This window comes from Paroedura picta, chromosome 4 (assembly GCF_049243985.1).
Source record: "Paroedura picta isolate Pp20150507F chromosome 4, Ppicta_v3.0, whole genome shotgun sequence".
NCBI classification, from domain to species: domain Eukaryota; kingdom Metazoa; phylum Chordata; class Lepidosauria; order Squamata; family Gekkonidae; genus Paroedura; species Paroedura picta.
Window position 1 is genome coordinate 99,452,627 of NC_135372.1, and position 18,762 is coordinate 99,471,388.

Here is an 18,762-nt window from a genome sequence, read left to right on the forward strand (position 1 = left end):
AGTCCCGTTCTCTTCACGGAAGTACTTTCTTGAACCATTCTATAATGATATAGCTCTCCAACTTTTATAAAAAATGGTGCCCTAAACAATTCTGTTTTACATACCGAATTAATTTGAGTATGTGCTCAGTGGCCATTCAGCACATCTATCTGGGACAGTTTACATGTGATGAGAGGGCCTTGTGTCCTAATTAAATAAATTTGGCTCCTGCATGGAAGACATGTTTTGCTTTGCTGCCAGCCAGAGAACTTGAGGCCTCCTCTTAGCAATGAGCCATTTTGCCTGGAGGAGGAACCTCAGTTGAAGAGGCCGCTCAGTACTACGGGTCTCTCTTTTTCATCACCTTTCCTTCTTGCAGATTGCCAAGCAGCAGCAACAACTTATCCAACAACAGCACAAAATCAACCTACTGCAGCAGCAGATCCAGGTAAAAGGGAGTTCTTTCCCCTCTGAGTTTATCTTAAAGCATATCAAGGAAGATTGGTTCAAATAGAAGAGTTAGCCTGAAAATCAGGAGACAGGAGTTTGATGGGGTGTTCTGTCACTGGCTCCCTGGATGATTAGAGTGGTTGTGTCCCAGGAAGACAAGGAAAAAATTAACATGAATGCAGATTGACAAATCGGTCTTTGAGTCTGTATGTGTGGACAGGTGCAGATTAGTTCTTAGCAGAGCAATTTACCAGTTTAACTTGAATAATGAACCAGACTTGGACATGGTAAAGAGTTATGCGACCTCCAAGAGTCTGGCGTCCTCCTTCTTAGAGGGACAGAAGGCACGGTCGAAGAAGAACTGGTTGGTGATTCTTTTTAAAGGATACTAGACAGATTTATGGAGTACACGTCTAACAGCACAGTGGCTGAATAAAACCTCTGTGTTCAGAAAATGTACCCCTTTGAACATATGTTGCTGGGGACAGCACCTAGTTAGCATCTATGAATCTATGTATTTTAAAGTGGCAAATTTACATCAGTTTAACTGTAGTGCTTTTTCTTAAAAAGTGTTCAGAGTTGTGCTTTAAGGATGCTCAGAATTCTTTGAGAGATTTTAGTCCCTTTGGAGAACCACATTGTCTGGATTTCCTTGGTTAGCAGCCCTGATGGTTAAGCTGGGATAAAGTTGTTGGTTGGATGATTTTGCTCCCTTCCCCTTCTTCACTGTAGCTCAGTGATTTACGTAGCTATTTCTCCAGGTAGGCCCCATAACTCCAGGAATCCACATAACTCAATATCAGAAGGGAGGTGTGGGGAAGGAGGGGAAGATACGTTCATGAGCAATGCTCTGGATTCAACCAGTTGTGTAGAGATGGCCTTAATTTGCATATATGAAGATCTGTATTGGTGTTCAGTTCCATATGCCTAGGTAAAGTTAAATGTACACACATTTTCTGATCTTGAATGTCCCCTTTCCCTCCCATTGCAGTTTGGACAGTGATGCTTTTGACCTTCCATGTTAAAAACGTTGGAAGGGCACATGAACAAATGTAATGCTTTGATACTACTAGTGTGAAAAATAGTATGGTCACTAGATCCTTCTGCCACACTCTCCAGCAGATTGGTGATAGACAAATCTGCGTAACTTGTACTTTTCCCTTGAAGTTGTATTTGGCTGTGTCTCTATCCCCGCACTTCCTTCTTTTCTTCTTCAGCAGGTCAACATGCCCTATGTCATGATTCCAGCCTTTCCTCCCAGCCACCAGCCGATTCCTGTCACCCCTGACACTCAAATGGCACTTCCTATACAGCCAATCCCTTGCAAACCAGGTATGAAGAGGCCAAGGAATAATGGGTGATGGAGCACAGTCTGCCTCAGTGCATTTGTGTAGTTCTCTGAGACGGTTTTCTGCAATTGTCTGTGGGGTTATGCCAGTCCATGCAGTCAGAGAAATTGTTCTCTAGGAACTATGAACTCCTATGTGTTTGTTCAAAGGCGCCCTGGGTTTCCACAGGCATTTGCTCTGGTAAACATGTGGAGTGCAAAGAGGGAATGATAGTTCCCAGGCAGTCAGGGACACAAATTGGGGGAATGTGAATGGTGCATACCAAATTAATTTTGTGTGGATCTGTTTGATTTGTATATTTCTCAGAGCCTAATATGGGTTTCCTAGTTTTTAATGTAAACATTATGGTTCCTTGAAAGTTGTTTCTGAGAGACAGGGCCATTCCGCACCAGGATCTATGTGGCAAATTGGTTGCGGGACGAAAAAACGCCATTTTAAATAGTGGAATTCATCGTTATGCTTTGTAGTGGAATCCAGTTGTGTTTCTATTGTTTCCCACAGGTTTCCAGTCTCTGCAAAAATCACTAGCCAGGAAGCGATATTGCCGAGCTCGTCCTGCCCCTGGCGGTCAAGCAGCCAATGGGCGGCCAAAAAGTCCCTTTCCCTTTAAGGAAGTTAAAAAAAAACACGTTGCAACGAATCTGCGTTGATTCGTTGCAATGGAGAGACCCATCTAGGTAGCAGGTGGTGTTTGAGCTGTCGTTTCATCATTGCCACGCTCCCCCCAAGTGAAAAAAAAAAAAAAGCCCCCCCCCCCCTCTGGCACGTGCACAATTTTTGGCCGAAAATACAGTAAAAAATAAAGGGAAAATAAACCAGCAAACGGGGCTGTGTGTTGTTTCGTGCTTGGTGACTTAAAACAGCTCTGCAGCCAGGGAAGCCTCGCTGGGTAAACGAAGGCTTGCCGGTGCGTTGATCTCCGCTCGATCGGAGAAAAAAAAATGGCGATCGCTTCGCCAGAAGATCAGAGGAGAGAGCTAGGGGGAGGGACTTTGCAGAAACCGCAACAATGGTAACGCACAGAACTTTTTCGCTAGTGTTGCTGATTGATTGCAAGAGTGTAGCGCTTTCCGGAGGGTGAATCCACTTTTTGGGATTTCCCTGAAAGTGCTACAACGAAGCGCTTTTTGCGGATCGGTTTCAGGAGTGTCGCAGATTGTCAACGACGTTGTGCATAATGGCAAAACTGTAGCGAATTCAATTTGTAACCATTGTGCTATTTTGGACGAATGCGGAATGTCCCACAGATTTGGGTCCATGCTTGGCCTTGTCCGTAATCGCCAGCCCTTCTGTTTGTGTGTCATCTGCAGTAGAATACCCCATGCAGCTTCTACACAGCCCTCCTCCTTCAACACTGAAGAGACCTGCCAGTTCTGGCCACCTGCAGATCCAGGTATAATCCCTCAACTGTCTTCTTTGTTGGCTCCCAACCCCCTATTGACATTACATCACTACTCTTCCTCTTCTCCCCTTCCTTTTTTAGGAATCTTCACAGCCGTTGAACTTAACAGCTAAACCCAAAGGCTCTGAGCTCCCCAATGCCTCCTGTTCACCTAGTTTAAAGATCAGTACCTGTCAGTCCCTCACTCCCAGCCATAGAGTTTCTCGGGAGTTGCAGACCAGCCCTCCCAACCTGCCATTGGGTAAGCACATGGAGATTTCCCATGTTCTGTGTTCTCAGCCAGCGCAGAGACAATTATTCTTGTAGATAATTTAGAGCTGCAAGTTCATTGCAGATATAATAGATGATTCTTTTTGTATGTGTGTAAAAATAATTTCAGTGTCTAGGAATGGTCACAATAAGACATCCTTAAAGATTCTGGCTGGGATTATTTTCCTCGATTCTCATTTTTCTGTGAGGGGGGGCATCATCTAGTCACTGTGGGTAGGCAGGTAGTTGTGAATTTCCTACATTCTGCAGGGGGTTGGACTAGATGACCCTGGAGGTCCCTTCCAACTATGTAATTCTATGTATGGTTGTACTGAAGAGCCAGTCTTAACCTGCATAGGAAAATTTTGGTTCTGGATTGAAAGATGCTACGGGAAAGCTATATTTATTGTTGTTTTATAGGCACATTCATTACATGTTAATTACTTGCCTGTTTAAGTAAAAATCACGTATAGATTTTTCTTTCAAAAGGTTCTCAATTGGGATTTTAATCTGCATTCGAATTGTCAGTGCAGAAACATAAGGTGTTAATATGTCCCAATAAATTGATTGAGAGTCTGTGATCCAATTCATTTTCCATCCAAAGGAAACTTGCTTTCTAGCTTCATGATCATGGACTACTTTTAATAAGTAAAAGACATTTTTCCGATGACTCCCAGGAAGGATTAACTGGTACTTTCTGAAAACCAGACACCAGGCTACTGAAGCCAGGGAGTCCTTGTATGGAGAAGTAAATTCCTGAGAGCATAGGGATCTTTGCAGGGATGTTGCTGTTGACCATGTGATTTTTTAAAAAAAATATTCAGGGTTTCTCGGAGAAGGAGATGCTATAACCAAAGCAATCCAAGATGCTCGGCAGCTTCTGCACAACCAAAGCAGAGCAACAGATGGTTCTCCAAACCACCCTTTTCGGAAGGTGAGTGCCACTCTTGGGCACATTTGGACACAGAGGAAATACTTCCACGTAATATACCAAAATTAGGAATGTCAGAGCAACTTTAAAGAGGAATCTGTTGAAATATTTCAGTTAGCTGGAGAGTAAGTTACTTGGAAGTAGTGTTTTCTAAATCAGAGGTCCCCAGTTTTTTTTTTTTGTCTCCAAGCCCCTTGAGAATTATGATACAATGTGATGGGTGCAATCACAAAATGGCTGCTGCAAAATGGCTGCCAAACACAAAATATTTGGGCATGGGGTTATCCTTAATTCTAACAGAAAATCTCCCAACTGTTCACACAGAAGCTCTATAACAGCATGCATTTTAAAATGAGCATACTATGTTAAACTTTTTTTGTTTTTTGCAACCACATACTATATTTTCAGTCTCACCGTGAAGACTTTTGAACTGTGGTGCCAGCTGCTGCCAAAGCAATGTTTTGTTTTTTTTAATTTACACTGCCAATCAGATCTGCATTGGCCAGCCAGAAGCCCTGCTGACCATAAGCCCCATCTGGCCCCAGCCACTTTCTAAAAATGCTTGGCGGGCTCCAGGAAAGGTGTAGACAGCCATATTGGGGACCCCTGCTCTAAAACATCTTGTAAGTAAGCATATTCTTGTCCAGAAGTTCAATAAAGTGGTTCAAAAAGTTCTTAAAGGAAGATCTCATTTCCTAGGGGGTCATCAGAGAATTTCTACAGAAGTCACCCAGTTTGCTTGTTGGTGTCTGCCTTGTACTTTTAGTGGGGCTTTTCTTAGAAAATTCTCATATTCCCCTGAACTCATGGAATGTGGTACATCCCAAATAACCTCTCCAAAGCCCTCTTGCCTTGCACATTGTGATTCATGCTGCCTCCTGTTTGGTCCTTAGTTGTCTAATTAAGGATCATCTCCTGAACAGCAATTAATGCTCATTACTGGAAGGTTTGTTGTTGTTAGGTGTGAAGTCGTGTCCGACCCATCGCGACCCCATGGACAATGATCTATAAGGGATAGAATATTTTACTCAACTGAAGCAGCCCTTGTCAATAAAGAAAAGAGTATTAAATAGTTGTAAACTGAACATTAATTTATTTGTTGTTGTTAGGTGCGAAGTCATGACTGACCCATCGCAACCCCATGGACAATGATCCTCCAGGCCTTCCTGTCCTCTACCATTCCCCGGAGTCCATTTAAGTTTGCACCTACTGCTTCAGGGACTCCATCCAGCCACCTCATTCTCTGTCGTCCCCTTCTTCTTTTGCCCTCGATCGCTCCCAGCATTAGGCTCTTCTCCAGGGAGTCCTTCCTTCTCATGAGGTGGCCAAAGTATTTGAGTTTCATCTTCAGGATCTGGCCTTCTAAGGAGCAGGCAGGGCTGATCTCCTCTAGGACTGACCGGTTTGTTCGCCTTGCAGTCCAAGGGACTCGCAAGAGTCTCCTCCAGCACCAGAGTTCAAAAGCCTCAATTCTTTGATGCTTGGCCTTCCATCTAACTGGAAGGTTAGATGGGGCTATTTGCTTCTGGACTTAAGTCCTGCTGTTTGCTTTTATAGATGGTTTCATGGCTGCTCTTTTTCTTTAGTGATCATTACCCTAGTAACTTATTGCCCACCTTGCCATATGGTTTCAGGACCATGTCAACTTGGATTCTTCTCCAGCAAAAGAACAAATGGAAGAAACTTCTTTGCAGAGGCTAGATGAATCCATGTTAACCTGTGATGGGGATGGTAATGACAGTTTTTTCTTAACTCCATAGTAACAGAAAATAGGGTAAAACCCTATTTTGCAAATGTGTTGTCAGTTTGGATAAATAGATGCTTCTATGTGGAGGTGCCAAGAGCCCATGATTAGCAGCACTATGAATCCTCAGCCTCTCAGCTGATGGGTGAAATCTACATTGTGTTTTCTGGAGTTCTTTGTTAAATGTTCTTTTTTTTTTAAACCCAAGAAGTTCTTACCGTTTTGCTGAAAGCTCTGGCCTTTTTCATCACCTGGTTCTTAAGTTATCAAGCATTGGGAAAAGGGTGGTGTGAGTGTGTGCAGAATATTGACAGAATCCCCAGTATTTCAGCCTGCCTTTAAACCTGAGTGTTTATCCTTCAGATAAATATAACTATTGTGACTGGCTGAACATTTCTCCACAGTACGGTTAGGGCATTTGTAGATCCCCCTATGGGAGTGTGGGTAACATGGTTTTAATAGTTGTGCAGAAGAATGAATTTTATCATGTGCATTTTGTCACATAGTAACTCTGCAGTGTGGTGAGAAGTTTCACCTGCACTGAATGCCACAACTCCAGGTGCTACAGGAAAAGAAGAAGGGAGGATGCTTGTAGCAAAGAAACGGGGGTGGGAACGCAGTCATGAAAAACACATGAATGCACAGAGGAGACAACTTGGAGCATAACATGGGTCTGCTGGAATATGAGAGTTGTCGTCCTACTGTTGGTTGTGTCTGATAAGCAATTTCTCTTCACTGGTGGCCATCTCCTGACAGGCTCACGACATTTTCCTGAATCCAGAAACAACAACCACATCAAGCGTCCCATGAATGCTTTCATGGTGTGGGCCAAGGACGAGAGACGCAAGATTTTGCAGGCCTTCCCAGATATGCACAACTCAAGCATCAGCAAGATTCTAGGTAAGCCAGTGTGCCAAGACCCTTAGTGCTGTTCCCCAGTGGCTTTTGGTATTTGGGGAGGGGGCATGTTGTCAGGCCCGAGCATCTTCAGGCAGGCAATTACTGTTAATCCTGTGCAGATTACTACAGGCCATGAGCGGGGGCTAAAAACACAAAAGCAAATCCTCACTTCTGTCCAGTGGCTGTCCATCACAACTAACTAATACTTTGGAGCTGACACTTGAAAGCATAAACAGATGTGCAAGCAGACGTCTTAAAAACGAAGACAAAAAAGAACGAAGATACAGATAAATCCTCATGAACGGAGGAAGCCAAGGCAAGCGTTTTTTGCAGGAGCTGTAGATACAGCTGCGGTTGTGGCCCTGTTCTTAAGATAGCAACATGAATCTCAGGCTTGGCCCCAGCTAGAGAAGAACTGCTGAGAAGCTAGACCCTGGTGGTCTCAGCACAAGTCACTGGCAAGGCTTTTCATTCAGGCTAGTCAAGAGCACCAGGGTCATCTAGCCTCTTACTGCTCAGAGAGCCTGCCTGCCTCTGGAGGAAGAGGGAAGGAAAGACTTGTGCCCAGGAGTATTTATGCTGAGGACTGCTGGAAAATTGGGAGAAGGACCATCCAAGGAGCCAGTGGCTAAACTGGGAACTCTAGTAGGGGACGCTTTCTACTTCAAGTAGCACCCAGGTCTAAATATGCCTAGCACATGAGCTCCAGAGGCCAGTTTGGCAATAGCCTAGATCCACGGAGGTGCCAATCAAGAAGTTTACTGGGTGCTAATCAGGTGTCAATCTGTTGAAGGTAGAGCTGCCGACACCCATTTTTATCAAACTGCACAGTTATCTACAGAACCTTTGGTGACGTGGCAAAAAGGGTTTTGTTCATTATCAAAAGAGCCACAGTGATAAGGCAGCAAAAACATCAAGGGCAGATAAAGGAAGGAGGAATTTATTGAAACAGAACGGGAGTATTGCTTATGTCTAAAAGAGAACTGCTTTGACATGAACTTATGGGGAATGGTGATAGGCAACTTGCTTTTATTTCTCTAGACTCGATATTTGAATCTCAGTGGCAAGCCATAAGCCATCTACACATTTCTTGCTGGTTCTGTTCAAATGGCATGTGCACATAGATTTCAGTACAATCAGATGGAATACAATCAGATGGAAAGTAGAAATGAATATGTGGGCCCTATCCTCCCTCTGTGTGCAACTGCTGGAATGTGAGCATGGGATCCATGGGTGTACAAAGTGCGCAGTGTGGTGATTGTCCCGTGATTGTGAATGTTTGAAACCCAGCGTTCCTGACCATTGGGAATGGAGTCTGTGCATATACATGTTATATGCACACAGACTGCAGGCTCCTTGTCCAGCAGTTGTGCGTGACTAGAGGGATGGGCCAACATACCTAGAGATGATTAGTTATCATTGCTGAGGCCTCCTCTACAAATGTCATCTGAAAACGACTGCATCAGATGCCTCAGCACCGGAGGGATACCTACTAGTTTCACAACGTCTTTAAGTATTTGAAAGGTTGTCACTTGGAGGAGGGCAGGATGCTGTTTCTGTTGGCTGCAGAGGAGAGGACACGTAGTAATGGGTTTAAACTTCAAGTACAACAATATAGGCTAGATATCAGGAAAAAAATTTTCACAGTCAGAGTAGTTCAGCAGTGGAATAGGTTGCCTAAGGAGGTGGTGAGCTCCCCCTCACTGGCAGTCTTCAAGCAAAGGTTGGATACAGACTTTTCTTGGATGCTTTAGGATGCTTTGGGCTGATCCTGCGTTGAGCAGGGGGTTGGACTAGATGGCCTGTATGGCCCCTTCCAACTCTATGATTCTATGATTGTATGTGTGTGTGTGTATATATATAATAAAACGGGGTATCTAACCTACGAACAATGAACCAAAAGGCCCAGTCCAAATTGTGGCTTCATATAAAAGCATCGCCATGACAACATGCAACATTTGCATTAGCATCACAGCATTGAATTTTTGCAACGGCTGCAGCAACCTGAACTGCTTTATGAGTTATTGCCTTGTATTTACCAGTCAATGAGTATCCAGTGTAAGATCATCATTCCTGTTAGCAAGTCTATTAGCCCCAGGGGCAAACAGGGCCAAAGCAAGGAGGAAAATGTTGGAGGGCCTCTTTCGTTTGCCCCGTAGACTGTCAATTGCGAAGCAGCCATGGCATACCACCTGGCAGTAGCTATTCCTTTCGTGGCCTGAACGAAAAGGGCCTAGCTGATATCACTTTACATGGTGCTCATTACATAAACAAAAATCCCTGAATCCGGCTTTTTGAGAGAAACCGTCCTTTGATTATTTCACCAGGGCTTACTCCCAGGAAAGTGTTCTTAGGCTGGCACTGAGAGTTGTTGCAATAAAAATAACTGAACGGGAGATGGCTATCTAAATTTTGACAGTGCAGGACTCGACAAAGGAGGGATAATGAAAGGAGGCATGTCCTCATCCTGCCCATAGGAAGTGGGTGCTGTTAAAATAACCTTCCCAGCAGGGAAACCGTTTCTCAAACCCAAACCGGGGAGCAAAAATGGCATGTGCTGTGCAGCTAGACCAGACTGAATGCCTTGTAATCTATCCTTGAATCAGCGATACAGGGGACAAAGAGCCCAATTGTAGTAAGCGTGCATTTGCAGACCAAAACAGAGCCATGGGTCCCCTGGGTAAGGGGTGCTTTGAAGATTGTTCCAGTGAGTTTATTTTAGGAGGTCATATTATCTTCCATCACCTGAAGTATAATCCAGAGGGTGAGCAGAAGATCGTGAAGTCTGGTTAAACAAGGAACGCCTCTATTTTAACCCAGTGGAAAGTGCAAAAACTAACTTAGGTAGATCTCCAGCGTAGGTGGCTTTTGTCTTGTTTCTTGGTATGCCCCAGGTAGATGATGACAAATGTTTGCGGTTCTAATATTGCTTTCTTGTTCTGCTAATGCTAATAAGAAATAGCCCTTCCCAGAATGTGTTTCTTGTTTTCTCAAAGACGCTCGCTTGCTCACACGCACATTTCTTACAATGTGGCCTCAAGCTGAGTCGTTCCTTCATCTTAGCTAGTGTTGCCTCTGGCTAGTTATTTAAAGAGGCTGGTGTGGTTTTTGAAGAGCTTGTCCATTTTGCTGGGAGTGAACACACAATGCATTCATGTCAAGGGTTTGTGGGTTACTCTGCATGCTGAAGTCCATTGCTAAAATAAGCCTGGACTCCCCCTTTCAAAGACTGTGGTGGTGTTGACCAAGAGTCTGGATCTGGCTGGTGTGGGAGAGGGTGTGTGTGTGTCTCTGTGTGTGTGTGTGTGTGTGTGTGTGTGTGTGTGTGAGAGAGAGAGAGAGAGAGAGAGAAAGTGCTGTCAAGTTGAATCGATTCATGATGACCCCAGCAAGGGGGCTTTCAAGGCAAGTTAGAAGCAGAGATGGCTGGCCATTGCCTTCATCTGCAGAGTCTGCCTTCGTGGTCTTCCTTTCTTCCACGTAGTGACCCCACTTAGCTTCTGAGATCTGAGAAGACAAAGCTATACCATGCCCCTTTTCCATCTGGTCTACCTGTGCAACATTGCACAATTTGGTAACCTACACAAACCCATGAGCTTGATTTATGTCTGTTTTTTGTTTGGGGAGGTGGTCAAGAGAGTGTATCTAAAATAATCCAAAAGACTAGATGGTGTTTTTGTCCCAATAGTACCCCACTGGCACGAATGGAAAGTGTTCTACCCAAGTGAGTACAGAGGTGGTAGAACGAGCAGCCTCATTTTTTACTGCAAGGGTTTCTCCCCCCCACCCCCCATTTTTAAATGCACCTTTGTTTTCCAGTAACTTCTCTGCAACGTGAAATTAGCACAGCAGGGAATAGACTAGGCTAAAACCCCTTCTCCCTGTTGATGTGCTACTTTTCCACTTTCAGGGAAGGAAACTTCCATGATGCTATTAAAATCAGAAGTGCTATGACTTCAGGACTCTACCAGCTGGTTCAGCTGGATGTTGCAGAGCCAGTGCCTTGACTAGGCACCCCGGTTGTTTTGTTTCTGAGTCTGGCCACGTGAATCTTAGAGTCCTCCTCTCTCCCTGCCAGCTCCCCTGCTTCCTCCTTCATCTGCTGCTGGGGTGAAACTGTCCATATCACTCCAGTCTGCATTCTTCGCACTCTACTGGGTAAGAATGACGGCAAAGGTCACCCAGCCCAGGGAATGCAAGTTGCACAGCAGGGCAGCCTATTTTAGCCATTGCACCTGCTCTCTCTACCTTGTGCTTGGAAGAATTCAAAGAGCTGTGTAGGCAGGGGACAGAAAAGGTCAACGAGAGGGAGGGATCCTAATCAGCATGAGGTGGGTGGCCAACTGACCATGGCCTTGGATCCCCCTCTTGATGTGGAAAGATGAAGGAAAAACTCCTGCACCCTGTAATACAACCCCCCCCCCCACACACACACACACACCACCACCACCACCACCAACACACACATACTGGTGCTTCAGTCATGTAGATACCTCCTTACTTGTCAGTTAAAGCAGATTCAGGGTTTGAGCTGCGCAGTTCATGCCTTTGTAATAGAACCATGCCTGCCAGAGACCTTTTTAGTCTTAACTTGCTGTTCATCTCCAGTGAAACTTTTCTGAGGTATCGGACAAGGGATGCACTCATGCATTTGCCATCACTTTGGGGTTCTTTAAATAGGTGCAAATATAAATGTGCATGTGGGAAATCCTGCAGACCTTGTTCCCAGCTAAAGTGGTTAGACAAGATGTTCCTGTCAATAGTGGTTCTTTAGTGCCACTTTTGAAGAGAGGAAGGAAATAACAACTAGATGTTCTGATACTTGGATTCCATGCAGTTTGCTGTTTGCCTTTGGATCCACCAAGCTGAATGCAGCTCTCTCGACTCTTGAGCTGGCATCACCAGATCCCTCGTGATCTCTGGCTTTTGGAAGTCCCACATAGACAGCAAAAGAGGTTTCCTGGAGCCCTTGGTATGTGGCTGGTAGCCAAGCTTGGCTTGGTGGGTTACACCTAACTGGTGCAAGATGGATGAAGACTGTGTTGCTGGAGACCCCTGAAGAAGAGATGCCAGGTGGAAGGAAGCTATATGTATTCACATTCCCCATCCCACCCCTTTAATCTCTTTGCAGGCTCCCGGTGGAAATCGATGTCAAACCAGGAGAAGCAGCCCTACTATGAGGAGCAGGCGCGACTCAGCCGGCAGCACCTGGAAAAGTATCCCAATTACAAATACAAGCCCCGCCCCAAGCGCACCTGCATTGTGGAAGGGAAGCGGCTTCGTGTTGGCGAGTACAAGGCACTCATGAGGAACCGGCGCCAGGACGCCAGGCAGGGCTACCTGATTGCGTGAGGCTCCCTGTAGCTTTGTCCCATTTGCCCCCAAGCAGGGCAGTAGAGCCAGGAGCTCCATGTTGCTGAAATGTGGTTGTGGGTGGGAGGAAGGCATGCCATGGCACAGCATTTCTGGGGTCCAGGAGTTCAGACTGAGATTTGCGTTCTCAGACAATTTCATCTTGATGTAAACCAGGGGCATTAATTCAAGTGTCTCCATATTCTCACTGGCTTTGAAGGGAACACACATAGCATTGCTGGCTCACTTTGGAGTAATTGGCACTTTATAGGGGACAGGCAGCCCTGAAAGCCTTCCTGGAGGTGAACAGGATTTCCAGTAATGCTTGGCTGATCAGGACAGGATTTATCATGGCAGATGGCTGATCCATTCCTCTCCACTCCACTAGAGGACAGCATTGCACAAATTCTTTGACCCACTCTTTGGCGTGTCTCTTTTCATGGGATGCAGGATGGTGCTTATTTCGGAGGGGTGTGAAGGATGGGGAAGGTGGATTAGAAGGAGCAAAAGGGAGGAGGCAGCACTTCTTACCTGCTGATGTGTTTTCTAGGCCCCACGGCAACCAAGGGCCGCCTTCGTCCTCCGATCTCCTGTACCAGCGTTCAGTCGGGATGCAGCTGGCCTCACCCTTGATGGATCACTATTTGCCCCGCAGCATGGAGCCAAACATGCCTGTCATCGTCAACACGCGCAGCCTGAAGCCAGAAGAAGGGGATGGGACGGAAGACAGCCATTCGGTGCCTGATGGGGAGATGTACCACTACAGTGAAGAAGATTCCGAGGGCGAGGACAAGAGTGATGGCGAGCTGGTGGTCCTCACAGACTAAGCCAGTGGCGTGAGGGGGGAGCGGATGATGTGTGGGGACAGCCTTTGCCTTCTGAACAGGATCAAATAATTTGCAGATTGGGAGGAAGCCAGGGGTGGGGTGGGGTGGGAGTTCTCTGACATGGGGCAGGGAAGGGGCACTTCATGTATTCCTGGGAAGGGCAACCACCAGACCTGGAAGCATCTTCAACATTTATACCGATGGGCATGGGGAGGAGAGGAAGAGAGGAGCCAATAGGTAGTGCTCAGGGTGGAAGCACAGGCCTAGAATTCAGTGTGGCAACAAACCCATTAGAGACTCAGCAAGGAGTGTGATGTGGGATGAAGGCCAATAGAGTCAGAGACTGTGGTCTCTCTGAAGGAGCCTTCCGGCTTTTGGCGGAGTACGATGCCAGCCTTTGTGCTTTCAGGAGTGGAAGAGGATCTGTGGAAAGTCCACCGCTCCTGACCGTTCTCCTTTCCCCAAGCATTTGGTGCTCAGCCATCGGAAGAGAGTCCTCACCTGTTGGCAGCCTGGCCAGCTGCGTCACCCCGTAGTAGCCACACAGTCGCCACCATTCAGCCGCCCTTTCTGGGGCTTCTCAGCTGGCTGCGACCAAACGTCTGGGTGGAACACTTGTTCCCTGTTCATTCCGGATGTCGGCCAGTTCTGCCTCTCTCTCCCCCCTCACTTCACTTTGTCCTGTGTTTGTTTCTTTCTACTCCCACTGGCCCTGCCAGTAAATTCCCATGGAGCCATTTTTAGCTCTGGACTTCAATGAATAACAACGGAGGTCTCAGTGGGGCCCTCTATCCCCTTGGCAGCTCAGGCCCAGTTTGTAAATTATGCCACTGCCCATTTCCCTCCTGCACTTGCTTGCTTGCCAGTTCTCAGTGCATGAAGAGAGGGCCCTCTGCAGCAGCAGCAAGCTGGCTTAGAGTCCTAAAGGATCTCTCGATGAGAAGCTGAGAGGTCTCTTGGGTGGAGCAGTCTACGGTGGCGGTCTCATTATGATGTGAGATGTGAACCGACCTCTCTGAAAATTCATTCTCCCTCTTCTGTGCCCAGCCCAAGGTGTTTCAGCTGTTACTTGTGCAGGATCCTTGATTTGTTACCATTCACAGATCCTCCTGCATGGGATGGATAATGCACTGTGGTGGCTTGTCTTGCGTCCCTCCATGGCTCAAGCCCGTCTACCCCTGCAGTCACTCATGGCTTGTTGAAGCAGCTGAGTGGTCACTGACCAGTCATTGGAGGGTGCTTAGTAGCCATGTGTGAAAAGATGGAAAGAGGGATGTTGCCATGTAGAAGGTCGTGGCTTTCCAAAAGTACAAAGGCCTTATAAATATGTGTGTGCTTGCATGCTTGCAAATCAGTTCTATGCATCCCCATCCTTTAGGGAAGGAGCATTTTCATAGACAGAAGAATTTCCGCCCATGGAGTATCACTTTCTGACTTCCGCACTCCCACTGTACCCTGAAACGCTGTACCTGCTGATACCGCCCCCTCGTCCCTTGGGAACAGCATTTGAGGAACCTTTGGGGCTACTGTGGGAAGGGGAAACAAGACAGTCATGCTGTGAATGGAAATCCTTCCATCTGCAGAAATGCACCATTTGATTTAAGTCTCCCTGTCCAGTAGCATATTTAGTCACACCTGGGTTGGCCCTCTTAACATTTACATTGTCCTTTGACAATCTTGGTTAAATACTCTGAAGTGGATTTAGGAGCCCCTACATGGAAAGCATGCACCATCTGCTGGCAGAAGGTGGCATCACATCACAAAAACAAATGCTAGAATAGGTTTACTGACTTGCATTCTACTTGGAAAGAGGGCCAGAGGTGCTGATGCAACATGGAGGGTTTCTTGTCACCTCCTTCAGTAAAAACCAGACAGTTACTGTACTGTCGTGCATGCATGCACCCACATTATTGCATTATTAGCAAGTGAATTATCTATAACAGAACAGGGAGTGAAAGGGAAGGAGGGATAAAACGAAGGGGAAGGGGTACTTTCCTATTCTAAAATGTCCCTCTCCTTTCTCATTCGAAAAATATTTAAATGGAGAAAAACTTTCTAGGCAATTTGCAAGCCCTTGCAAAAGCATCCCAAATCCTCTTTGGGCAAAACTTTTAAAACCCTCCGCATAGAGCCAGCATCTGAATCATCCTAGGGACCAACATTTCAGTCTTCCCTGCATGTGGTGATCTCCCCCTGTGTCCAGCAAGCAAAACACTTATCCTTGCACTTCCCAAAGGGGAGGCTGGCTTGGAAATGCACAATCCCAAGGGAATATGCTAGTCTCTGAAAGTGGCAGGATGCCCTTCTGTTCCCTCTGGCTGCCACCATGACCCTTTCACCATTTACATTTCTTGCCCTCGTCACCTCTTCTGGTTGCTTTGGCACCCTGGTTTATTTCTTTGTAGCTCTCCAGTAACTTATCCTTCCCCAACTCTCAAATCCACCAAGTTCCGCAGTTGGTTTCCTTTGGAAATAGCTGGCATGCAGGGCTCCATTTCAGATACATTATAACACAGTGAGGGGTGGGGGAGAGCTGTCCCCTCTACGCCATCTACTCCAAGTCACTTTGTGGAGCTGCAGATTGCCTCATCAGGCAAAAAATCTATTTGCCTCAGTGAAAAACATAGGAGCCCCATGTAGTAGTTTAGGACTGGGAAGATAGTCGTTGTGTGTCATAGTCCTGTTCTGAATGGATCCAGTGACCCAGCTGGTTTTATTTTTTAATCGGACCTGCTGAAAATTCCATCTGTGGAACTCCCTGCATCTCCAAGACTTCACTGGAGTGAAGAAGGTTGGGCAGGTAGTTCCACAGAGATTGTTGGAAGATTTATGGGGGGAAAGTGAGATCATTTCTTGCATGGGCAAAAGCATAATAGGCAAGGGTCAAGTCCCCCCTCCCCTTTTTACTGGCTTATTCACATTGTTTCCCCCTCTCCCCACCATTGTGCTCTGGCAAGTGGCTGCTGTTCTTTTTAAAATGTCTGTACATATAGATAGAGCTTTATTTTGTTAATGACTAGTAACTTAAGCTGTATATTTCAACATACTTGTTTATAATGCGTTTTCCTTTCTTTTCTTGGTACAATAAAGAGGATGTTTTGGAGCCAAGATTTCTGCTCTTCTTAGTTCTGCAAATTTCATTTGAACCCCCCCCCCCCATTGTCCGTGGTGTTGCGATGGGTCGGACATGACTTCACACCTAACAACAACAATTTCTTTACAATTGGACAGCCAGTCCACATAAGAGATCATACTCCATCTGGTAAAACAGGAGCCGAAAACTCCAAAACTTAGTGGTTCAAGGCTTAATGTAAATACGAGGGCAGCTAGTCAAACATAGTGACACCCCCCCACCCCACCCCAACCCCAGGCCACGTGAGCTGGCTTTGCTTTCCTGACTCATTAGTGCAAAGTTCCAGTGAGAATGCCTGTGGACAGACAGAGTGAAGGAATCGAGGCCTGACCGTTTTACACAACGGCACACAAGCTGACCGAGATGTCGCCGGACAGGTGAATGACACAAAAACCGTGCAGGAGGGCAGAAGGGGAGGACTCAGTGGAGGCCCAAGCATTGACTGCTTTCCTCCCAGAGCTGAGCCAATAGCAGCTTCCCAGCTCGATCCAGCCAGTTGTCTGTGAAGTAAAAAAGATGAACAAGGCCCAAACTATCTTTAACCCGCTCCTAGCAGAGCGGATTAAATAATCGGTTAAGGGCTCCGAGGGTGGGCCCTGTCCGTGATGAGGAAGGGTGCCCATAGGCCCCTTCCTCCGGACTGACACTTGGAGGGCCCAAAGCGCCTGCCGATTGGGCCCTCCAAGTGTCAGTCCAGTGGCAAGGGACCAATCGGTCCCTTGCTGCCGAACTGACGAATTGGGAGGCGCTTTGTGCCTCCCGATCCGCCCCAACTCGCCCGCATCCGGCCGACTGCCGCCGTTTTCTTCCTTGTGCCTGAGACGGGCCGTTCCCGCCTGCCCGCCTGCCGACAAGGAGCCGCTGCCGGCCCAAGCCATCTTCCCCCACGGCTGTGGCTCCCCTGCCAGCCGCAGCTGCGCCGTCACCACCTTCGGCCGCCCCACCGCACAGAACGAGATGTCACCGCCGCCCCGCCAAGCCTACAGCTGCTGCCGGCTGCCGCCCAGCCAAGCCTCGAGCTGCTGCCACACGCCGCTGCGCCTGCACCGGCGGAGCCACCCCCTATGTTGGCAACCGTGGACATGGCGCCACCAGCGCAGATGCTGGGACCGGGTGGCTGCGGGATAGGCCGCAACGCCGGCGCCAGTGACGGGGCCTGACCACCGACCCCTTCTACTCTTTCCCGCCGCTGCCAAGGCTCAACACCGTTTCTGCCCTGCCATGACTCAGGTAGGGCCTGCGCCAGGCAGACACCTCCTGGAGCTGCCTGCCGACGCAGCAGGGTCTCAGGCTGCCCCATCCACGGCCTCGGCTGCGCGCCCGCCTGCGCCCAGTCCGCACACCCGGCAGAACTCCATAGGCCTGCTAGCGCCCGCTGCATTTAAACGGCAGCGGGCTTGATTACTAGTTCAGTAATAATGGCATGAAAGCAAAGATCTTAAGTAGATTATATGAGAGGGGAACATATGCAAGGCAGCCATTTTACCCATGGCCTATTCACTCCTACTGAAAGCGGGTATGTAATGGTGCTACATCCTAAAAGGCTCAGCTGCCTCGAGGCAAAACATTATCAAGTTGCAAAGGAAGAAGAGCTGGGGTTTTTGTATCCCACTTTCTACCACCTGAAGGAGTCTCAAAGCAGCTTACAATCACCTATCCTCCCTCTCCCCACAACAGACTCCCTGTGAGGTAGATGGGGCTGAAAGCTCTGAGAGAACTGCGACTGGCCAAGATGGTTGTATGTGGTGGAGTAGGGAATCAAACCCAGTTCTCCAGATTAGAGACCACTGCTCTTGACACTATACCAAGAGGTATTCCAATGCTCGGGGGACCTGTGGTAGTTTGTCCCTTGTCCACCATTTTGTCCTGTTAGTTCACGATGGCTCCAAAACCATCCAGAGAAGGCATGTTCTACACCACACAATTCCACGAGGAAAACTGTCTCTTGCATACATTCCTTAGTCTAATAGCCACAAATCCATTACCTATTATGTGTGGTGTGTTCAGATGCACACTCCAACTGTGGCAATCATTTTCTCCTCATGCTCCACAGCTGCACAACAGTCAAAGCCCAGAAGGTACCCGGAGCTTTCCATTCCAGCACAGAAGGGACTGACAAGCTTTCTTGAAGCAGCTACAGCACTCGGAGACCACAGCCAAATATCTGCCTACTAGGACATCCTGTCGTAAAACCTGAGATGGTCACACAACATGGCTACTATTAAACCTAATGTTCAGGAGGAGTAAGGACATTAAAACAACCACCTCATTCTAATTGAGAGCTCAACACCACCATTGGACTTTTGATTGTGCCTTTTAAACAGATCACAGATCTTGCCACAATATCTCTGCTTTTGCTCTTTGCATAGCATCGAGCCCATACCGAATGTGAACTTGCAGACATCTGTTGATTTGAATATCCTGAGCAACCCAATCTTCAGAGACC

General features: G+C 47.1%; 1 protein-coding gene across 7 annotated transcripts in view; it reads left to right on the top strand.

Moving 5' to 3' along the window:
- The window catches only part of SOX13 (SRY-box transcription factor 13), a 65,871-nt gene extending 49,585 nt beyond the window's left edge, over positions 1–16,286 (top strand). For 3 of the 7 annotated variants that reach the window (XM_077334633.1, XM_077334634.1, XM_077334631.1), the window contains exons 6-14: positions 359–427; positions 1,647–1,761; positions 3,089–3,171; positions 3,262–3,421; positions 4,254–4,363; positions 5,995–6,091; positions 6,861–7,004; positions 12,136–12,352; positions 12,907–16,286. In XM_077334633.1, coding sequence (XP_077190748.1) covers positions 359–427; positions 1,647–1,761; positions 3,089–3,171; positions 3,262–3,421; positions 4,254–4,363; positions 5,995–6,091; positions 6,861–7,004; positions 12,136–12,352; positions 12,907–13,183 — 1,272 coding nt within the window. In that variant the 3' untranslated portion in view covers positions 13,184–16,286. The remainder of the gene's footprint in view (positions 1–358; positions 428–1,646; positions 1,762–3,088; positions 3,172–3,261; positions 3,422–4,253; positions 4,364–5,994; positions 6,092–6,860; positions 7,005–12,135; positions 12,353–12,906) is intronic. The other 4 variants (XM_077334632.1, XM_077334636.1, XM_077334635.1 and 1 more) reach the window with 4 other exon arrangements.
- The last annotated feature ends 2,476 nt before the right edge of the window (positions 16,287–18,762 follow it).